General features: G+C 32.8%; 2 protein-coding genes across 3 annotated transcripts; one reads left to right on the top strand and one right to left on the bottom strand.

The window, feature by feature from the left end:
* Positions 1-9609: 9609 nt before the first annotated feature.
* LOC140863569 (transcription factor TCP5) lies at positions 9610-11519 on the top strand. 2 transcript variants are annotated; one of them, XM_073267094.1, is made up of 2 exons: positions 9610-9790; positions 10270-11519. In XM_073267094.1, the coding sequence occupies exon 2, from the start codon at positions 10300-10302 to the stop codon at positions 11323-11325; it is 1026 nt and encodes a 341-aa protein (XP_073123195.1). In that variant the 5' UTR covers positions 9610-9790; positions 10270-10299; the 3' UTR covers positions 11326-11519. The 2 variants fall into 2 exon arrangements, with proteins under 2 accessions (XP_073123195.1, XP_073123194.1); XM_073267093.1 differs by having other exon boundaries at positions 9611-9790; positions 10256-11519.
* A 6055-nt stretch (positions 11520-17574) lies between these two features.
* LOC140863568 (protein LONGIFOLIA 1) lies at positions 17575-22700 on the bottom strand. The gene is made up of 6 exons (XM_073267092.1): positions 22175-22700; positions 21441-21713; positions 21146-21216; positions 18876-20975; positions 18645-18792; positions 17575-18566 (listed from the first exon to the last, which is right to left on the bottom strand). The coding sequence occupies exons 2-6, from the start codon at positions 21595-21597 to the stop codon at positions 17776-17778; spliced, it is 3267 nt and encodes a 1088-aa protein (XP_073123193.1). The 5' UTR covers positions 21598-21713; positions 22175-22700; the 3' UTR covers positions 17575-17775.
* Positions 22701-22991: the final 291 nt, after the last annotated feature.

Below are 22991 nucleotides of genomic sequence, written 5' to 3'. Positions count from 1 at the left end.
GTTATTTATTTTTGGGGAATATTGATATATTCTTAAGTAAGAGTTTCGGGATATCCTTAATTAATCAAATTTAATTTCCTTAATTAGAGAGATTTTTTTACCCGTAGGAGAATTGTTACCGTTGGGAGATTCTTAGTCTGATATGAGAGATAGGAGCTTTTGATTTTTTTTACCGTTTGAACCCCATATTCCTATATATTTCTAAGCACTGTAGAAATTGATCTTATCGTCTTCAATCTTTTCTAACTCTCTCTGCAAAAATTCTCTGAAACCCTTAATTTTTATCTTGTTTATAATGGCAGGCAAAACTTTCGATTCGCATGATATACGATCGGAGATGGGTTATCAAGAGGAAGACAAGCCTTCGGAGCTATCTTCTGATCCTATTCTCTCGATTGTACATGTTGCCATCAACCTACACCGTTGGCAGAAATTGCACCAGGAGAACCCGGGAACGAAATCGACCTTGAGAATCCTCCTGATTTCTCAGTGTTGAATCGTGTGTTCCCAACACAGCCAATAGCGAGAAGGTCAAAGCGCCAAGCAGGCTTCAACCCCGATTTCACTACCAATAAGAGATTTCGTGGTAAGGGGGAGACTTCACGTCCTATTTTGGATGATCCAGATTTCTCATCTGGAGAAGATTCTGCGGATCAAAATTTTGAGGTGGTTGCTAGGACAAAAACCTCTGTTGCTGAAAAGGCCAAATCGAATAAAGGATTTTCGTCTAGTGATGATGATTCTTCTGATGAAATTTCTACTGATATGGCTTCTACTGAGAAAGAGTCATCTAGTGCTGCTGTTGTTGATGATACCACAAAGCCAACCACAGAGGCTCCAGTGTCTACTGATGAGGAAATTTCACTGGCCACTTTCATGGCGAATATTCGAAAAACCAAGGCTAAACCAGTTGCACCTTCACAAGTTCTATCTTATGGTTATGAACCAGATGCTGAAATGATGCAAGAGTTTGAGAATAACCGGCCTCAGGAGTCTGATAGTTCATATTTTTCGAGTTCTGAGGAAGAAGACTATGCGGATGCTGCTTCTGATGGTTCTGGAAGTTCTGAGGAACAAGTTGCTGATGACAGTGTTTCCAACACTGATGACAACACTGCTGCTGAATCTGACTCTGACTCTGATATTGATCCTGCTAAGGCATACAATATTCAGTTTTATTCAAAGGAATCTGCTGATGAATGGGAAGCTCTGTCTGGAAAAGACTGTTGGGAAGAAAGAAATATTGATGAAGTGTCCTTCGAGAAGCAGAATTTGGTGACTTTCTTGAAACAGCAGAATTTATTTTCTACTGTCACCACTGCCGGACCATTTTCAAGAAGAGCTGTGTTAGAATTTTACTGCAATCTGAACATGAAGACTGGAGATGAAAAATCATTTAAGTTTGGAAGAGTGTACATCCGAGGAAAGGTGTATGATTTTACTCCTGTTTTGATCAATGAACACTACAATACTCCTGATATCGATGATGATGCAGTTACTGAGGATATTGATCAAGTCACTAAAGTGATCACTGGAGGAATGGTTCAAAAATTTCCACTGCACCCAGACAAGTTGTCAGCTGCAAAGCTTACTTCTTTATTTTCTGTGCTTTACAAAATTGCAATCAGGAATTGGACGCCATTTACCAATACAACAGTGGTAACTAAGCCACAAGCCCTTGCGCTGTTTGCCATTGAAACTCAAGCTCCTTTGGACTTTGGTAATTTGGTGTTTGAAAATATTATGACCTTTCGAGAAGGTGGTTGGAAAGCAACTAAGTTTCCGTTTCCTTCATTGATCTATGGTATGCTGGAATCTCAAGGCTTCACGAAAGAGGATGATGAAGAATTGATTGGAGGAGATGAGCTTATCAAGATCGCACCTAGTTTGCTGAAAGGAAATAGGATGATTGATCTACCATGGACTGGTGTGGTACCCAGTGTCGCCAACACTGAGTTTGTTCCACCTATGTCTATTCATAACACTGCTGTGATTACGTTGAATTCTACTGCAATTCGTGCTCAAATGACTCATGCTAAACTGAAAATTGCACAAGCCAAAGCTGATCTCGAGTACTATGAAGCCTTCATGGCTGAATACAGGACTAAACTTGGACTACCAGGGCCTTCTGGACAAAAAGGGGGAGTAGAATCAAGTGCTGAGCAAGCTGAAGAGGCAGATGATTAGATGTTGATTAATCATAATTGGTTTTAGGATTTTTTTCTTATCCTTATCTTTTATTTTTGTTATTTTGCTCTAAGTTCAAAATATATTTCTGAGTTGATTAGGTTGTGCTCTTTATTACTCTCTGATATGATATTAAACTATTTGCTACTCTGATCTAGTAAGTGTTGCCAACACGACCACACAACACTGTGTTCTGAGATGATTAAATTCAGAGGGAGCTTTAGTTGCATAAGATAGGGGGAGTTATTTGCACTTGTATGTGTGTTTTGTCCAAAAAGGCAAAAAGGGGGAGTTTGAAAGAACATGTCTTACACATGTCTTTTAAATTATTTCCTTATTGCATTCAATTTCTATATTTATAGTTTTGTCTTTCTTAGAACAAGTTTTAAAATTAGTAATATCAATTATATCTTGATTCGAAATATTTGATTCTGATGATATATTGTTTCCATGCTTTGTAGGTTCTTATTTATGAAAACATATTGAAAATCTATTTATAGGAGTGCTTGGACCGATCTGAGAACAGAACAACGAGATAGAGAGATCAAGAGAGTGAAACATAGAGAGCAAAATACATAGAGAAAGTACTGCAGAAATTCTAGAGTATTGAAGTTCGATCATTGAAGAATTTCTGAAGAGATACTACTGCTACGTTGTGTTGCCGAGTAGTGTTGGAAACACTGAAGAACACACGAGTGAAGTGTTGTTCAGAAAGTGTTTCTTTGGTTTTCGTTTTTCGGTTTAGAAATTCCTATTGATTTATTATTCTAGTTCTTACTAGTTTTTAGGAAGTCTTTTATTTTCTCAATCTGTTGAGAAAAGTAGATTTTTCGTAAAACAATCACTAGTTGGTTTTTGTAAACTGATTTGATTTTCTAGTGATTATTTCGCCATGAGGCATCGTACAAGTACTTAGTACTTGTGCATAAATATCTGTGTGTTATTTACTTTTACTGTTAGTTAATTATTCTGTTGCATAGTGTTATCATGAAGTGTTGACAACATTGAAAGATAACACACACTCGAAAAGTTTTCTGATATTTCTGTGATTTCATACTGTCCAAACCTTACAAATATAATTGAGATAATTGCTTTTGAATCCCTTTAACACAACCTCACTGTTTAATATTGAACTCATACGGCATATGTATTTGATACATAAATATTCGTACAATTTTAGGTGTGCTTATTTATATCAAACTATAATTACTGGCCTCATAACTTATATATATGTATATATATTATAAAAACTAATTAATTACCTCGTAAATACATATATGTGTACACTTTTTTACATGTTTATTATTTATCATATGTCGGATTGATTTCATGTTAGCATAAAGATAATATTTTGATTAAAAAAGTCAAGATTGATTTAGATAAGTGGAGTCCGTAAAGGTATATATGCATGGATTTCATGTTAACTAAATAAAAATTGGACCTTTTGAAGTATAAGATATTACTATCTTGTACTAAAATCTCTCATCAATTTGTTAGTCGTCCTTGCTAAAATTTCTTGTTATATCTTATCGAATTATCTTGGATTTATTGATTAATTTTTAAAAATTATTGTATGATTGTTATACTGTGTTAGAAAATATCAAATATTGTGTTGGAAATGTCAAAATCATGAGACAAAGAGAGATTGTAATTTGAAAATTATATTAAAAAAATCTACATAACGCAGTACCAAAAATGGTATTCTCTCACAGTCTCACTCATATAATAAATGGTAATCCAAAATCCGGATGTTGAATTGGGACCAGAAGGTGTATTGGCTGAGGAAATTCATCTGCTTCTTCATGGTCATCAACTTCTTTCAATCAAGCATATGAATAGTAAAGCAAACAAAGTGGCACATTTACTTGCGCACAAAGCTCTAACATTTCAGGATAATGTTCAATAGTTTTATGGGAATGTACCTAGTTGGCTTGTTAATGTTGCATTTCAGGATTTGGTTGATTAATACTATGATCCTTTTATCTTCAAAAAAAATGGAGATTATTTCAAAATAATATTCTCTCACTCATATAATAAATGGTAAAGATTATTTTAAAATAATAATAATTATTATTATAATAATAATAATAATAATAAATGGTAAAGATGATGGCATGATGATTGGTGAGGAATAATCCAAAAATAAAATAAAAATTATTGATGTGATATTTAAATTGACGTACGCATTTTAAATATTAAATTAATTAATATGATATTCCCATTTCTTTGCTCAACTTGCATGCATGTTTTTGTGGAATATTAATATGCATGATAAAATATATCGAGTACTCCAACTACATTGCAATACGTACATACATATATATGTGTGTGTCTCTCGAGTCCAACTAAAATTAAAATTTAATTTTTTTAATTTGGTCTTCATTTTTATTCAATTTCGAAATAAATATGGTTTTGTAAGTTTACTTCTTTTTTTTTTAGGAAACATTTAGTCATTTACTTTTTACATACACTATTTTTTTTGAAAAAACAGTACTACCTAACTATTTGAAAGTGCTCGTTTTGTATCTCATCAAATCGTAGGAGTGAAAAATATATAAAAGACTGGAATTTTGATTTGAATGGACATGCAATTAAAATCTCCATCGGTTGAGCTAGAATTGATTAAACCCGGCCGTGTATTAGCATTAGCGCAGCTAAGATCAATTTTAGTTTTTTTTTTTTTTTGGGTATTGATGTGATACTGATATGTTCAGTGTCATGCACACAGAGACACACACGCATTGAGAAAATTGCATTTTAATCTCGTATATTTATCTTCTAAAAAAATTGTTAGAAAGATATCATGATGAAACTGAAATTTAACTACATAGATTATCAAAATTGCAAAAAAGGCAAGCATATCGGATCAAAAATATGTAATTTTTAAAAACATATATACTAACTAACTTTTAATTGATTTGATAAAACTTTATTTAAAATTACAATTATGTGACGTCCCAAATTCGATGAGTGTCTCCATTCTACCGACACAGATCTTTCTGGCGTATATAAGGTAGTGTTTGAGAGAGCTTTTAAAAAGCACTTCTCAGCTTTTCATTAACAAAATTTTGAAATTTTATGAAATTTTATTAAAAAAAACTGAGAAGTGCTTCCTAGAAGCTCCCCCAAACACTACCTAAGTCTTTACCCACATGCACCTTGAGGAAAGTCACAGATGGTCATCCATCTTGTAAATTTTCTAAATCAAGCACTAACTAATTAACTTTGAAGTTTTTATGTGATATTGTCTATTGAATCTTTTTATACATATCATTCTGGTATAAAATTGGTTCATTCATACTCTTTATCAACCATTCGTTGATAGAGTTTCCGTATTTCATATATTAATCATTCATATTATAGATAATGTACCACATTGGGAATTATGAACCATGTACCATCGTAAGAATTTGGATTCGAGTGTCACTAACAAAATCACCATGTTTAGATAATTATTTAACAGTACAAGTGCGCATCGAATAGGGAAAATTTATTGAAATATTTTTTAAAAATATAATTAGCTGTTTAAGTTTGAAATGTTATGAAATGAATATAATATATATTTCATAGATGAATGTGGGGCACATTGATTATATTTACATAATTGTGTATTAATTACAAATCTGCAATACGTATGGCGACATTTTGGACCTCTTCTCCGTTGACCTTTCCTGCACTGATTCCCCACAACCCCCGAAGGAGTAAAGTAATGGTCAAATTTTAATACTTTTCTGCTCTATAAATTTCTGAACAAAATAATTCATTATCAAGGGAAATTATTGATTTTAACTAATAAATCATATAACCATAATTATAAGATTTCCTAGTACCAAATATAATAGATCGCACCTTCGAATTTTTGCCACTAAGTTTTCAATTTTTTTGATAATTTTAGTTAGTTGATATATATATATGACAGCACTCGATCATTCCACACCGCGCAACGCCGGAAAAAAAATGTTCAAATTCTAAAAAAGAAAAAAAAAAAAAAAAACAAACAAACAAACACAAAAATAGCAGACAAAGATTGAAATTCAAAAATTCTAGATTGCAAGTCGCAAGATACTGATACGTATATATATATATTAGGTATCGAAATTGCCAGCCATTTCTAGATAAACAAGCTGCGGAAGTTTGGAAGAGACACATTTGTATAGTTTTTAAAAAACAATTGAGAGTATTTTTAAATGTTTTTAAAATGAAAAACAATGAACTCAAAACAAATTACTTTTGAAATGCTAAATGTTTTTATAGATAATTATCCAAACACATATTTATTATTAAAACAACTCGTAAAATATTTTATAAAAATTTTGTAATTAAACACTTATATAAAAATAATTTATTAAATATTTGTCCAAACAGAGCCTAAAATTGGTAAATTTTGTAGTTTTGTAGTTCAATTCTATACATACATTATCGCTCAAATAATACACACAATACATTTCAAAATCGTTCCTTTTTTTATTTATTTAAATTGCATTTTACTTGGCGTATATATATATATATATATATATATATATATACATATATATATATCCTACGTACAGTAGTCCGCCTTTGGAGGGGGAATGTAATTTAAAATGACAACCAATTAAATTGGCAAAGATTTCTAAATTTCTTCGACAAAATTGAAATCTATATCATAGAAGTCATCAATTAAATTTAACGTTCTTTAGTCGTGTCTTTAGGAGTTATTAATAGAGCATTGATTTTGATATTGTGGCAAACTTGTATATATAAGATATCTCCACATTTTAGTACCACACAAACAAAACATTTGAACATATTTTCAATGGAGGAACAACAACCCTTTTTCCATTAATGCACAATCTTGTTCTTCATGACATCATTAAGGACGCAATCCAAAAAAAAAATTAATTACGTGCGAACGATAAATATTGTTAAAATAAATTTACTTACATAAAATTGAAAATTTAAATTTAGCGATGGTATGTTAATGTTCTAATGTCGACACCGCGGCCCACCAGAAATTAAAATAATATTACATGAACATATATAAATTTTATTTTATTTTTTAAAAAAAATTGAAATTCTTAACCAAGAAAGTGTAAAGGATACATACAAGTTGGTTGATGTAATCTCAGTGCAAATTTATGTGTGGTCCTGTGTGGGTACTAAGTGCAGAAGCTTTAAAGAACCTAAAAAATGGTCCATCATCTATATATGAGCTAGATACGACTATATCACAATTATCTCTTCCAGCTAACCATCGAACCTCCAAAAGCATGCACCACAATTATTTAATTCATTTCATTTCATTTTTGTTAACTTTATTTTACTACTCTTAATTAATCTCGATTTTATGAAAAATTATATTTCGTGTCGTGTAACTTGCATGTTTTAATTTTTGGTTTAGGTATTGGTCAATTTACGGTCTTAGCATACTAATAGAGATGGAGCTCTAAAATTCTATTCGAGAGAGCAAAATTTCATCGTTGTTATTTTTCAAAACAATATTAAAATAAATAGTGATACTAAATGAATTTTTGTCGGACAATTGATTTTAATTTTAAGTCTGGGGAAAAATATCGAAATGCCGTTATACCGCCTATACCGTACCGAAAAACCCATATACCAAAAATTTTGGGATTCATACCGTACCGAAATTTTCGGTATCGGTATCGGTATAGGATTTGCGAAATTTCGATATTTCGGTATACCGAAAAAATATAAAAAAAAGTCGGTATACACGGTATCGATATGATACCGCGTATACCGACATTTTTTTAAAAAAATAGTTTAAAAAATATTTAAAATGTCGATACACATGGTATCATACTGATACCGTACCGAATTTCGGTATACCGAAACACCCCTATTTAATTTGGATCGGGTGGGTTGATAGTTTTTTTTTAAAAAATAAATTATTAATTTAATTAAATATACTTGTATTAAGAATTAGTGAGACTGTGATGGATTTTAACTAAACTAAAGGGGGCGGAGTGCTAAAATTATTTAAATTATTAAATTAAATAAAGTTTGTTTTCGATCGTCTCCGCATACTAATTTGCTTATATATATATATGTATATATATGGTTCTTTTTCATCGGACGTGGTGTCGGAAAATGATGATATATCACCGACATTGTTGAGGTGTCTAATGTTATATCGACATTCTAGTGAAAAAAAACTAACATTGAAGAAAAACGCAAGTTATAGAGCTAAAACCGTGAATTGATAGATAGGATGAACACATAACAAAAATGCAATTTTGTCCCTTGATTTTACTATGCATATATACGCAATATTGGGAAAACTATGCGTGTATTCTATTTCAAAAAATAAAATTGAGAAGGGTGTTTCAAGAGCACATACATGCTACATTAATATGTACTCGCGACATTTTTTGTTTTTGGTTAATATTTATGTATCATAGCACGCACGCATAGATCATTAAAATAATTTAATTGATTGAAGTTTAAAAATGAGGCGATTATATAAATTCAATTATTAAAGTACATAATTATGCTAATTAACAATCCCTTAATTACTTAATTTGCAAAAGGGAACTTTCGCTCTATATTTAAGTAGGCATGCATACTTGAAAGTTGAATCAATGCATGCTATGAAATTTGCCGATAAAGGTGTTTAAATGACAATAAAGCACTCAACTTTTTTGCCCATTGATTGACTTAGATTGGTCCCATTTGAGGTTTAAGATCTTTATATTCATTTATCACTACTATGACTTATAAGATCTGTTAATTAGTTAACAATAATTATTCATAAAAATCGAGCTAATATTGAATAGTCAATTAAGTGTAAAGTTAAGTGCTTGTAATATTACTACACGCCACTCCGAAAATATATGATTTCGCGTTAGCACTCTTGTGCCCTTGCATTCACCATCACTACTTGCATTCCATTAGGGTTCCCTCTTGTTCAGGCCAAAGTATTTCACAAAAACAAGATATATATGTATATATATATCTTTTGTCTTGTATATTTTGTGACTTTAGTTCTTTATGTTATTGCATTTCAATTTTAGTTAGTCATTTATTTTTATACGTGCGGTAATATTTATTCATTTCTTATGTGCACCGATATAGTACTGTTGATTTGGCGTAAATATGATGATAATGAGTGATATATCACATCATTAACACTCACGACGAAAAATGACGACGTAAAGTCTACATTGTCGAAAATCAAACGATACAAGATTAATCAAGAAATAATTTAACTAAATAAAGTGCCAAAATCGCAAAGAAATTAGCATGCATAACCAAAATCGCAAATTTTCTAAAAGACTATATGATTAAATTAAATTTTAGGTATTTCCAAAGTTCATGAGACTTCCTAAGATTTATGTGTCATTTATATTATATGCTTAATTAATGCCACATGGTTGCAAATGTTCCATACCCTTTCCTTTTCCCTTTCCCTTTTATATTTCCTTGGCAACATGGCATAGAGATATTCCTCTTTCTCATATTTGACTGTGTAAGATATCCTCACACAGCCCTCTCTTGTTGCAGTAGTGTGCTGAAAAACCTACTTGAAATTAAACCCTCCATGGCTTTGCAGTCGTAAAGAGAAACGATTCGGGCGAATCGCCGTTAACGTTTATGTTGAATCGTGAGTCATGTTCTTGTTTTGTATATATATATCTTTCTTGTGCTGTCTGAATTGTTTTCATTTTTTGGGGGGGGATTTTAGCTCCCATATATTTGAGCTGAAAATCACTTCTTCAAAGATTTTGAGCTTTTTTAACATATAATATTATATATTTGTAAAAAATATTTTCAAGTTCAAATATTTCCAACCCTAATTGTCACTTTTCGATCCGATAGTGAGTTTCTTGAAAATCTATGAATTCCCTGTCTGAATATGCTTTCTTGTGATAAAATATCATCATATATTCAAGATGAGGAATATATTGTTCTGAATTTTATCAGAAATCATGCTTTTTAGCTATATATATAACGCCAATATTTTTTATCTAATGATAAGTAATTATTGTATGTTTATGTGCAAAAATGAAAGAATTGAGCAACAAAATTATTTTCCAAAATGACCTGAAAAAGATTTCTGTGGATTCAGTTGATTTCTCGCAGGTGGAATGTGATCATGAAACAACAAACTCTATGTCGACCATGAATTCGAGAGAAAAAGATCACAGCAGCACTCCCAACGAAAAAGAACTAGACGATAAGAACATCATCAAGTTCCCCAAGATCAACATTACATCTTCTTCTAGGCAATGGTCAAGCTTCAAAAACCCAAGAATCGTCCGCGTATCACGCGCTTTTGGAGGCAAAGACAGGCACAGCAAAGTGTGCACCATAAGGGGCTTGAGGGATCGTCGGATCAGGCTCTCCGTGCCCACCGCGGTTCTGTTATACGAACTTCAAGACAGGCTGGGATTGAGCCAACCTAGTAAAGTTGTAGACTGGCTGCTGGACGCAACCAAACACGAAATAGACAAACTTCCACCTCTTCCAAGTATACCTATAAACAACATGACCACTTCATATCAAGAATCATCTTCTATTAACCCTCAAATAGTATCCCTATCCCACAATTTCCTCACCACAGATCAAGTACCCTTTCCGGGGATCAATCAAGGGAAAGAAAGGGTGATGTTGGTTGATCAAAAGGAGAAGTGGATCTCACCACACCAAGATCATCAAGAAAACCAAGATCAGGCCGCGGTTTTCGGGCAGGGATCATTTGTGGCTCAAAACTTGTTCCCATTAAACAGCCAACAACAACCCTCTTTCCCAAACATGACATACAACTCTTTTCTCCACGGTTGGGATCCTTCAAGCCTCTCTTTATCCCAATTCGGAGGAGGGTTTTCGTTCCCGAATCAAAACGATCAAGCTCACACATCCCACAACATGAGTCTCACGCCTCCTTCCGTCGTCTCCTCTTCGAATCCTCAGCTCTTTTTACCTTCCATTTCCCCACACCTTAATCCTCCATACCTCACCACATCAATGGAGAGTGATATGATCATGAGACAGATCACTCATTTGCAGCAACAAAATCCAAGCTTGAAATCATATGGATCGATGAACATGAACTCGAAAACCACCGTTCGATCACAGGGTCACAACAAAACAGAAAGATCAGGAGATAAAGACCACAGAAGTTCTCAAAGACAATAAATTTTGTTATAGGGCATTTCACAGAAGAAACAAAGATTAATTCCAAGGACTCTAGCTCGCACAGGTTTCCTGCAGCAACTTTACAAATAATTGTCCTATACAGTAAGCAACATAATTCTTTGTCTTTTGTTACTCTCTTACTGTTATATCAATGCTTTGGATATATTATATATCAATATATCATATAATATATATTATATATACACTTAGAACTGTGTGACTGTTAATTAATTGATTATTTAATTATACAGCTTGTACGTATATATTATCTTTGTCAGGTTCACTTTTGGATTTTTACAGAAAACCAACATTATCTTTTTGGTTTATTTTGTGCTGTGTGAAACCTGTAAATTCTTGCATTTATGTGATATATAACTGGAAAAAAATTTAGGTGACTGGAATCTTTTGTCACGCAGACATTTTATTATTTAGATTTAGATTAGAATATTCATATATATAATTCTTACAGGAAAAATGGGTTTTAAAAAAATTAATCCATTGTGGGGATATGTTTTTTATGAATTTTATAATTTCATTTAATTTGTAGCGTTTCTCCATCCCAAATTCATGTTTGTTAGATTACAATAAATATATTTGGATTTGAATTAGATTATCAAATGATTTTTGTATACTTTTTTTGTTTGCTAGTCTAGCTTCAAGATTAAATATAATTCTCTTATATTTTTTCTATAGAAGATTAACCAATTTTATTATTAATTATTTTAATTGGCATAATATAATTAACTAAAAGTTTATTTCAAAGGAAATAATTGTTGCAGTAGGATATATAATTACGTTAGTTATGAATTAAAAAAAATGCTAAACTTTAATAAATTTTCTCTGTTTTTTTCCTGAGAATGAATTAGTAAATATTTTGTTTGAGAGGATGTGTGTGAGTGTGTGTAAACTACATTTAGTGTTAGATTTTTTTGTTAGAGGATATATTTAGTGTGTCTTATATTTTGGGCTATATTAAAATTCAGCAGATTTGATAATATTTAATGTGCCAATTCTCAATCAATTTTATAGAAGAGTGTACAAAAAAATAATGTTGCATTGAATTGAATGATTTGGCTTTAAATTAGAATGAAATATTTGAAATCTCTTGTGTTTTCCAGGTTTTTATTTTTTATTTCTTTTTGCTTCAACCTTCAAATTTGTTCTCCAAACTCGTCACGAATTTTTAAAATCTTCAGGAAAATCTAAATCCTTTCATCCAAATACAACATTAAATTTCGGGATATTCGCATGATACATCTATAACCATTCCCTCCAAGTTCTAACCATATATTACTTTCTGTCAAATACATTTCTGATATCCCATTAGGTCTCTCTTTGTGTATTCATTTAATTTTACTTTGCAAATATTTGAAGTCTACTTGCTATCTAACATCAAGTATTTCTTTTATATATGTAAACTCAACATTAATTACCTAGTATCATAATTCATGCATATATAGCCTGCCATTTTGTTAAATATGTAAATTTCTTAATTAGGCTTCGAATTTTAATAAATTTCAATCGGAAAGTACCGGGAAAATTCGATACAATATATTATTGTTTGAGTTGAAGGAGAGATTTCTTATCATTAAGTATCTCGAACTTGAAATATTGTCTCAAACTTGTGATTTTGTTATCATAGGGGCTATAAGTCATTGACGCAAAATTTGAAATATAACTCCACATAAATGTGCGTTTTCAAAATGTGATATTCTCTTTTTTAAAAAAATATTGGAGGCAAAATATTTTCTAAAAAAAAAAAAAAAAAAAGTCAAATGCATGTAACAAGGATGGACCACAAATTTGTTTAGAAATTGGTTGAATAACATATCAAAACATTACAAATATTTTATTTTTTTCCTTTTTAAACCGCGTATTAAATTTTCGAAACGTTTCTTTTCCATTTAACTGCGTGAATAACAGCATAGGAATATGTCACTCAATTAATTTCTTAATAAACAAATTAATGGATTTTTTGTGGTTAAAATATTAAGGGATACATTGAACTAAATGTTAGAAAAACTCAAAAATCTATCATTGTGTGATACTCGTGACTCGTGAGTCACATTAACTAATTAGTTCAATAATTAAATTATGGTTTGTGCAGCAATTAATTTCCCGAATATTTAAAAATTAACACTTGTTTTCTTAACCAAAAACAAACAATAATTGCTGCTTCATTAAAGAACTTATAAATTATAAGTTTGAGGTTAGGTGATTAATTGAATCTTTCATTATTGCATGTACTTATTTATTTATATATTAATCCTTAAAAAATTAACAATGTATAATTGAGCTAGTCGAATAAGATTGCCAATAATTAATTTGCAATTAATATGTACTAATCATACTATCTTTTCATCAATAATTAAAATTAATATTTGTCCATCAATTAATTGATGATAGTAATTATAAGGTTTATTTTGAGAAACCCTAAAAGAGAGTGGAAACAAAAGAAAGACAGTCACACACACACACACATATATATATATATAATATTTATATTTAATCGAGAGAGTTAAGCATCCGAAAGGAATAGAAGCAGGAAGACGAATAAAAAGGCCTTTAGAATCCATAAATCCCAATTGCGATCATGAAAAGGAAAGATGATAAATTCATAAAACATATGGGACAGAGACTGCAACCTAGCTCATATGGACATACAATACAAATTTTCCGAAAATTCGATACTAGTATAAGAATATTGTTTTGTACGAGATCCAACTATCTATGTTTGGCTAAACATGTGGGGGCCACGGTGGACTGCACATAAAAAATACTTGACCGAACATTATAGGTTGTCGTTGATATACAATTAATAAGATAACATCCTGTTGCTAGGATCGAATCAATTCAAATTTATATAACGTCATGTTGCTAGGATCGAATCAATTCAAATTTACATGTAACTCAGAGAAACGAAAACCAGTAATTAAATAAGACACTTATTTTATGCACAATATTTTTCAAAGATTTTTTGTGTAAAGAAGTACATGTTATATTAAAATTAAGAACTTTAGAGATAATTTTTATAAGATCTCTGATATTAGTTAATATCATCCTATATATATATATATATATATATATATATATATAAATTAAATAATTTCGCAAGATCCAAGAAAATTTAAAGGGTTTACAGTGGGGGGCTCAGCAGCAGCACCCTAGCTATAAAGTGGCAAAAAAAATTACCAGTGGTCCAAATTCGAAGTATACAAGTTCGCTATTTTTGTTTTTCACGAACCATACGGCAGATTTGAGGAAGTCAGGGGGAAATAATAATAATATTACTACTACTATACTATTACTACTAATAATAATAATAATAATAAGATAATGCTAAAGGTACAACAAATATCGTTACAATGATATTTACAATAATTATATCGTGATATTTGCTATTTTATCGTGAGATTTTGTATTCAATTTATCGTGAGATTTTGATATATATCATTTTTACATTGTGTTGTAAGATTTGTTGTACAAAATTTGTTGTACATGTAGCATTGCTCATAATAATAATAATAATACTCTTGGCCAAAGGTCAGGAATTCGATTTTTCATACCAACACCTTCTTGGACTAGCCTGTCACACAGGGTTTGCCTAGTGTGGTTTACCTGGCTAACGTAGTTTGCAGGCTATTGCGTTAGTCCGGGGGTTTACCCAGTGCGCACCAAAGATAGCGGCTGCGGGTTTCCACGTCACAAAAAATAAATAAATAAATAATACTAATAATAATAATAATAAAACAACTAAATAAAATTCAGATGAAAGTGTTTATTATATGGAATTTTAAATTCGAGATCTCGTTTCAAATTTGAGATCTTAATAAAATAAGTTAATAATTTATTTTTCTATGTTACGAAATAAATAACTTATGTTGCCTATAAAATTCTTAGGTTATTTAAAATAACTTATCTTGCAATGTAGTTTAATTTGGAAAATCATACAATTGGGTACGTTACACATGTTTAACCATTTGCCAAAATCTACTTTCTTTAATTTATATTTGCTAATTCTAATTATGCGTGAACTATAGAATATATCCAGGAAATTCATATATGTGACTAAAATCATTCGTCTATTTTGATAACTAATTTATAAAATACGAATTTAACTAAAGGGATTCGTTTATTATTAGAAAAATGGTTTCATTAGAACTATGGTTATGTACGTACTTTCATTTTAGGAAAATAACTTTTTGATCGTGTGATTTGAAGGTTTTTCATATATATATATATATATATATATATATATATATATTGGGTCTTAGTGGCACTTTTTATTTGGTTGTGATTTCCGGGTTCTTACGTGCTAAGGATTCCAAGAGAATCGACTCAAGTGTGAACTCTTCTTCTATGTCTCTATTCTGACCAAAGAAGCGCATATCAGAAAAAAGTGGAGGGATTAGCCACCTTCGGTGTACAAAGGTCTGGGAGGATTAGAGATTGAATATCCAAAGAATGAGAAAGCTGGGCCTCTCCCTTATATATATATATATATTTCCTCAAGAAAAAAAATCTATCTATCTATATATATAAATATATATATAATTGAAAATTCTTAAATTGGATTAAATGGGGAGACTTGTTGACCAGGCTGGTCTCAGAATGAGTAAATTTCAGGCCCAAGGAAACCCTATGGCCCATTAAGCCTAGTAGATTTGAGAGACTCAAAATGATTATGTCCTACTAAAAAACGTATTTATGTCATCTCGCATCTGATTCAAGTTGTACGCCTTGAAATATTAAAATATACTAGCATAATTGCACACATACACTGCATGTATATAATATAATATAATATAATATATTTAGTATTATATATTATATATAAATATTAAATATTATATTTTTTCAATAATTTTTAAAATTATTATTTTTTAAGTTTCTAAAATAATATAAAAGTAAATTTAAAAATACTTATCATTTTATCATATCTATAATGGCTAGTTGAGAACAATATGAAAATATATATAAATAAAATCAAATTTCTTATTTATATTGTGCAAGGACGGTATTGAAAAAAAAGTTGGTGTCCTCACTTTAAGTTGCTCAACTACTTTATATACTAGGGAAAAATGCACACGCTTTGCGTGTGTAAAAGAAAAGTTTTTTATATGTATTTTTTTAAAAGCAAAACATGGAGTGAGTGGAAGGTTTTTAGTGGATAATTGATAGAAAAAAGAAATTATGGAATAAAATATTTTGGTATCATCAAGGTAGTTAGTATAGTAGACTCATCTTTCATATATAACTAGTTACGGAGCACACGCATTGCGTGTGAAATATAATGTATGATATTAAAATTTTGTGCTTCGAAAATGCATATGGGTGAGCAGTTAGATTTCCAATTGAAGAGAAAATTAGAGAAACTAATGCACACGCTTTGCGTGTGTAAAAGAGAAGTTTTTTATATGTATTTTTTTAAAAGCAAAACATGGAGTGAGTGGAAGGTTTTTAGTGGGTAATTGATAGAAAAAAAAATTATGGAATAAAATATTTTGGTATCATCAAGGTAGTTAGTATAGTAGACTTATCTTTCATATATAACTAGTTACGGAGCACATGCATTGCGTGTGAAATATAATGTATGATATTAAAATTTTGTGCTCCGAAAATGCATATGGGTGAGCAGTTAGATTTTCAATTGAAGAGAAAATGAGAGAAACTTTCACAATCAAGGGACAAAACTGGATGGAAATTTTGGTGTCTTCACACCATACCAAAAATAGTTTTTACAAGGGTCTCAAGTATTATGATATAGTATAGATAATAATAATATATAATAGTGTGTATATATATATAGATATAATTCTAAGCAAATTCAAAGATATTTTAAATCTCGTGGTTTTTAAAAACAAACATTTTTATACCATCCATGTTGGGTTTTACATCAGATGGGGCTTTTAAATAATCATTAATTTTGTATAGGAAAAACTCGAGTTCATGACTCATGAGTGTACATGGATTTTACATCAGATTGGGCTTTTAAATAATCATTAATTTTGTAGAGGAAAAACTCGAGTTCATGGATGTCAGAAAGAAATAAATATACAAAAAGTCAAAGATTTTTTGTTTGAATCCGATGCAAAAAAAAAAATGTCAGAGAAATATGACAATGAATAAGAAAAATTAGATATTTACACCTAAAAAAACCAACTAGACGTCTAGGTGGCGGCCTTTTTAGAACACTGCATATGCGATAATGACTAGTATGTAAAGAGGGGAGACACAAATTAAGTCCATCTCACTCAAAGTATATCTTGAATAATTTGCAGTGCCCATGTAAAACTTTACAGACATGATACAACAAACTCAAAAGTATTTCCTTTACAATGCAACAATAAGTTGTTTTACATGTGAATGGTTAAACACACACACAAGAACCATGTTAACACCAAACAAAGGATAAAATTAAGGTGTTGTGAAACAAGCTTCAGTGTAAAGTTACTTTGAGAAGTGCTTCCTATGCCTGCCGGATTTCGTTTTCAAACCAGTAGACTCTCCGATCACGATCTCATCGACTAAATCCTTAAAAATCAAGCGTTCGATGTCAAGAACAGGACCTGAGATTTCATCATCGAAATTTGTCCAGCTTTCGGACCGAAGAGTCAAATCTTGACATAAGATGTTTTTCCATCCATCGTCCTCTGCATCAGAGCCGCCACGTTTTGAAGTTTCGGTCCGAAGCCCTTCAATCTCTGAGCACAAGTCTCTGAGAAGCTTCTGTGCATTCACAGCCTTTCTTGCAGGTTTAAGTGTTCCAGGCCATGGCTCAGAAAGTGTCAATCTTTGGGTAAGAATCTCGTTCACAGTATCGAAAATTAGTTTTCGATTGAATTTATCTATGGACATCATCTGAGTTGCGGTCCTTTCATCGCTACGTTCTTCCTTCAGTAATGTGCTTGCTTTTGTTTGTTCCAAGACCAAAAACAAATCAGGGTTGATAGGATGACCGGATGGATGGAACTGGAAATTTGCCAGGCTCCCTCCGAGGTCTCGGAGGAGGAGACCTGAAGCTAATAGAATCTCAGAAATGTAGCGGTGATCAGGATCAGTGTTCTCGCATAAAGAGGCGATGTAATCTGTCCGAGCTTCATCGTGGCTAGAGTTGATCCTTCTGAGCTTCTGGACTAAATTTTCGATGTTCTGAAGTTTCTTTCTGTTGATTTCAGACGTGATACTCATTTCCATGGAGTTCAAACCACAATTAGTCTCTGCATCAGCGGATACATCGACTGCAGAATATGCTGATTCGATCAACTGATTATTTACACAAAATAGTAACGTTTGAATTCAATTTAAAAGTCAGTTACCTTTGAGGGTCTTTCCTATATACTTAACAGGTGAAGGGGAATCATCTTTATGTGCCGCATTATCAAGAACAGAGATGGGACTTGAGTGCTCGGTGGCAGCACAAGCGAGCTCCGCTGCTTCTTCGTCATTTAATGTCAGGGCAGATTTCTACATTAACATCACCAAACATGTAACTAAAAGACTAGAATTAACCAACTTAACATAGGATGTAGATAGTACTAACTACCAACCTTTTCTGCAAAGCCAGAGACCATAAGTTCACAAGCCTTCGTGGACGGATGCTGTCTATGGCAGGTGCTAGGAGATCTTTCAGAACCAAACACTTCTGCACTTCTTGATTCATGTATGGGACTCTTGGAAAGTTGAACTAAGTTATCATTCTCACGATAACTCGAATTCCTTGGTTCGACACTGATGTCACAAGGTTGTTCCTCGATTGCATGAAAGTTGGGATTTTTTGGCCTGCGTCTTCCAGCTGCTGAAACAGACTCAGTCTGTTGCTTGTTTGGCTGTTTTCTCACTTTGCTTGAATCAGGAGGGGTGGTCGGTGGTCGAGTTCTTTTTTCGAGCTCTGCTTTCTTCTGTTGCATTCGTGGGCTGATTGATCCCGAACTCTTCCCCGAACTTGCATTGCTATCTTTGGCTGACTGTTGGGAACTTGTTGAATTCTGAGAGGCTTTCGAAATTCTGTCATTTCTCAAATTAACGGGAGTTACAGCATTTTCTCGTTGATTGGATTTAGTGGCCGAATCATTAGACATTCTGCCACTGCTTGACCCCTTTCGACTTTCAACAGAGTTACTATCCTGATGTTTAGGCAGACCAGAAAAGCCATCAAGTGAAAGCACAGAAGCAGCAGGTATACCAGATTTCTCAACAAGCTTAGCTGGCTTCATGATTACAATAGGAGACTCGTAATTTTTTCCCGAGCCAACCCTCTTCTTTGTTGAGGCAAGAATTTGATCCGTCTTTAAATTTCGATCGTTTGATAATCCAGATTCATTAATCAAACTTGAAAATTTTTGCTCATGATCTTTATGACTGGCAAAATTAGAACCTCTCCCTTCCTTTTCGGTTTCTAAAAATCCCTTTGCCTGCATTGATTCCAGTATCTGTTTAAGTGCTCGAAGGTCCTTTCCAGATTGTGTGAATTCGAGATCTTTTAATCTCTTCTCAATCTCACTGTAAACAGTAGGAATAGTGTTTGGAGTCTTTGCTGGACCTCTCGTGCTTCTGGAGGCTGGTTTCTGAGAGGTTTTAGTTCCATCAGTCTGCTTCCATGGTGCAGGTTCAATTGGAAACCGTGACATTGGTTTCATTGAAGAATCGGGATTTCTCCATCGTGGTGAGCTAGGCTCCTTCCACAAGTTTTTTGCAGAACTTGAACTCAATTGTGGGATTGGTTTGCTTGAATCGGTGTTTGTAAAAGACCTTGAAACATTAACAAAATCTTCATTTTGATAACTTCTATTCGAACCCATATTGGTTTCACTGGATGAGACTGAATCGGGAAGTGTTTCCAAACCCATCAGCTTTGCGACAACGCTTGGAGGCCGTGCTTGGTTTCCAGCAGATTGTTGCAGATTCTGAGTCTTTCTATCAAACTCACCACTACCCTTCTGCAATGTTTTCACAAAAATGTTTGATTTTGAGTCAGCTTTCAGGCTCCGCAATGAACCTTCCCTACTGTCTAATGAGAGTCTAGGAAGGTCTTTAAGCTTGAGGGAAGATTTGGAAACATCAGGTGCTCGGTTCATTTCCCTTCCATCGTAAGAAAACCGAGGAAGATCCTTTGAAACCGAAAATGATGACCCATCTTTCGAGTGGTAGGATGCTGATCTCAAAAGTTCTCTAGGTTCATTATGATACCAAGGTGCTTCTTGAAGTTTAGCTAGAACTCTAAGAGACTCTTTGAGATCAGCAGCTGTGGCTGAATTTTTATCAGGACATAAACCATGGGAACCAACACCAGTTTTTAACGGTGGCCTAGGCGAGTCTCTGTGCTTCGCTACAAAATCCGTTGCCTCCGTGGATTTAGCTTTAGCTGATGGTCCCTGAACTTCCCTGTACATGGAATCCTTCACGAAATGCCTGAGATCAATGACTTGTCGACTAAAGTGTGGAGATGAATCCTGCAGGCTCATAGCTGAATCCCTCGAGGGAGTTTCCGGGAAAATTATTCCATCAAAGGAGGTTGGTTCTAATTGAGTAGTTCTGTTACAATCAAGGGAACAAAAAGAGGATGAGCGGGAAGACGATGAGAATGAAGCCCTGGACGATTCGGTGAATACCCTTTGTCTCTCTTGTATATTCTTGTTTGAGTATTTTTCCTGTTTTGATACATAGAAAAGACCGAATTTCAGAGAGACCGGTAATTTCCATGATTGTTATCTCTATGGCATGTGGAGAAGATCAATAAAGACACTTTGAGATGAAAATATAAGCATTCTAGAATCGCGCTCTCGCCCTAAAAAGTTCGACATCAAAACTTAAATCTTACCGATGATGCAGATCTTTGTTGTCCATTGGAAGAATCTCTTTCTAAATTACCGCTACCGGAGTGGGATTTTCCTGCAAAAACTCAATAACATTAAAACTGAGAGAAACCACATATTTTTTTATGATAACACAAATTGAAACTATTCAAAGTACTCCACACAAACATTACTTCAGCACGAATGTCATCAAACCAGTAACATACAAGACATTATAAAACATTAATCTAAGACCCCCATTGTCCTTGTTCAAGATTCCTGGCAATCAACCACAAGTAGCAATGGAGAACAAATCTTTACCAGCAGGAAGCCTCTTCGGCGTATGGCCGGCAATTCGCCTACCGCCGGTGATCATATGTTGCCGATCAAACAGTTGAAATATGCCAGTCATACATCCTATCTGTTTCTGCAAATCTAAATTGTCATCTGTCAAAGATTGTAATAGCTTTGCTGCCATCTTCACACCCCTCTTCAGTCACAATCACACCTTTTTTCCCCCAAAGTCCACCTTTATGTCCTCTGGTTTAGTGCCAAAACCAGCTTTTCATTTTGTCACATATACTTCTTCTACCCCTAAACATCATCCAAAAGGCGAGAAGAATCAGTCACCAGTCTGAATTAAAAAATTAGAAAAGAATAAACCTTCAAAATTCAGATAGTGAATTCACAAGCATTCCAAGAAGAAGCAAATTGTCAGAACCTCTACAAATTCCACTTGTTCATACACCTTTGACAAGTAAATTGCCCCTGAAAGAGGCTTGTTTCAATCGATTACTGGTCAACACATCAAGACTCGAGCTTTTTAACAGAAAACAATAGAAAAAAAGCTAGCTTTTGACAAAAAGATTTCCCAAAAAGCCTACGAGATTTCCCAAATTTTCACACTTTTTTCCCATAATCAAAGGCCATAAATGAAAAGAACAAAGTAATCCCAGATTACAAAATCAAATTTCTTAGTCAAAACAGGCACTTGCAATTATCTTTGGACAAGTAAACTAAGCTCTATCCACCGAAAAAAAAACAGCAACACATACTTTGTCACCAGCCGCACAATATTCAACATTTCATCCACTCAAGCAACTAAAACAAACCCATCGCATTACAGCAAGAAGAATCTCCCCAGATCCAAAGAGAAAACGCCATTGTCAAATCCCTCAACAAGAATGCCTCAAAATTAAAAATTAAAAATTAAAAATTCGAAGACAGCCCACAAAAGCTTAGATGTTCAGTTGTTCAATGAAACATAACATGGTTCTTGGTCCATCTCATCCACGAGGACACAAGAATACGATAAAGAGAGCAAAAAAGTTGGCAATTAACAATATTTTAATTTTCGTATTTAGATTTTAATATTGGGAGAAAATAGGGAGGAGGAGAGATGAAAGGAGGTGTGGGGGAAGGTCCATTTTGCAGGCTTTTTCTCGCTCTTCCATGTGGAAGGGTGCTGGTATATGAGTGGGTCTAAATCCCTCTGGACAAACATGTGATTTTGTCTGGGATTAATTGGGTAGTAGGAGAGATTAAGCCAAGAATCATGATGCCTTTTCAGTCATTTTTCAAGAATCTTTCTAAGTTTAATAAGCAAAGAATTGAACAAAGAAAGAAAAAAGAAACTCACAACAATGATTAATTATCACAACTACGTGAATGTAAATTGTACATTTGAGTTATCATCGGTCTACTGAAATTCTATTTTCAAAATTCTTTGCAGATTAGTGTATGTCGTGTTTTTTTTTACAGACGTATAGTGTTAGAAAATGACGATTGTTTTTATTGGAGAATGATCGAAATTTGTATGATTTAAGCTATTTGAGTTACGACGTTAGCATTAAATTTAAATTTTGATAAAAT

This window comes from Henckelia pumila, chromosome 4 (genome assembly GCF_033568475.1).
Source record: "Henckelia pumila isolate YLH828 chromosome 4, ASM3356847v2, whole genome shotgun sequence".
In the NCBI taxonomy this organism is placed as follows: Eukaryota; Viridiplantae; Streptophyta; class Magnoliopsida; order Lamiales; family Gesneriaceae; genus Henckelia; species Henckelia pumila.
Note: the sequence above shows the minus strand (reverse complement) of the source record. Positions and strands in the feature narration are given on the sequence as shown.

What these genes read in the sequence shown, in the direction of transcription:
- LOC140863568 (XM_073267092.1), bottom strand. Translation starts at nt 21,597, where the DNA reads ATGGCAGCAAAGCTATTACAATCTTTGACAGATGACAATTTAGATTTG. An exon ending in GCCGAAGAGGCTTCCTGCTG is followed by an intron (nt 21,217 to 21,440) that starts GTAAAGATTTGT and finishes GAGTTTTTGCAG; the next exon opens with GAAAATCCCACTCCGGTAGC. An exon ending in AACAAAGATCTGCATCATCG is followed by an intron (nt 20,976 to 21,145) that starts GTAAGATTTAAG and finishes GTATCAAAACAG; the next exon opens with GAAAAATACTCAAACAAGAA.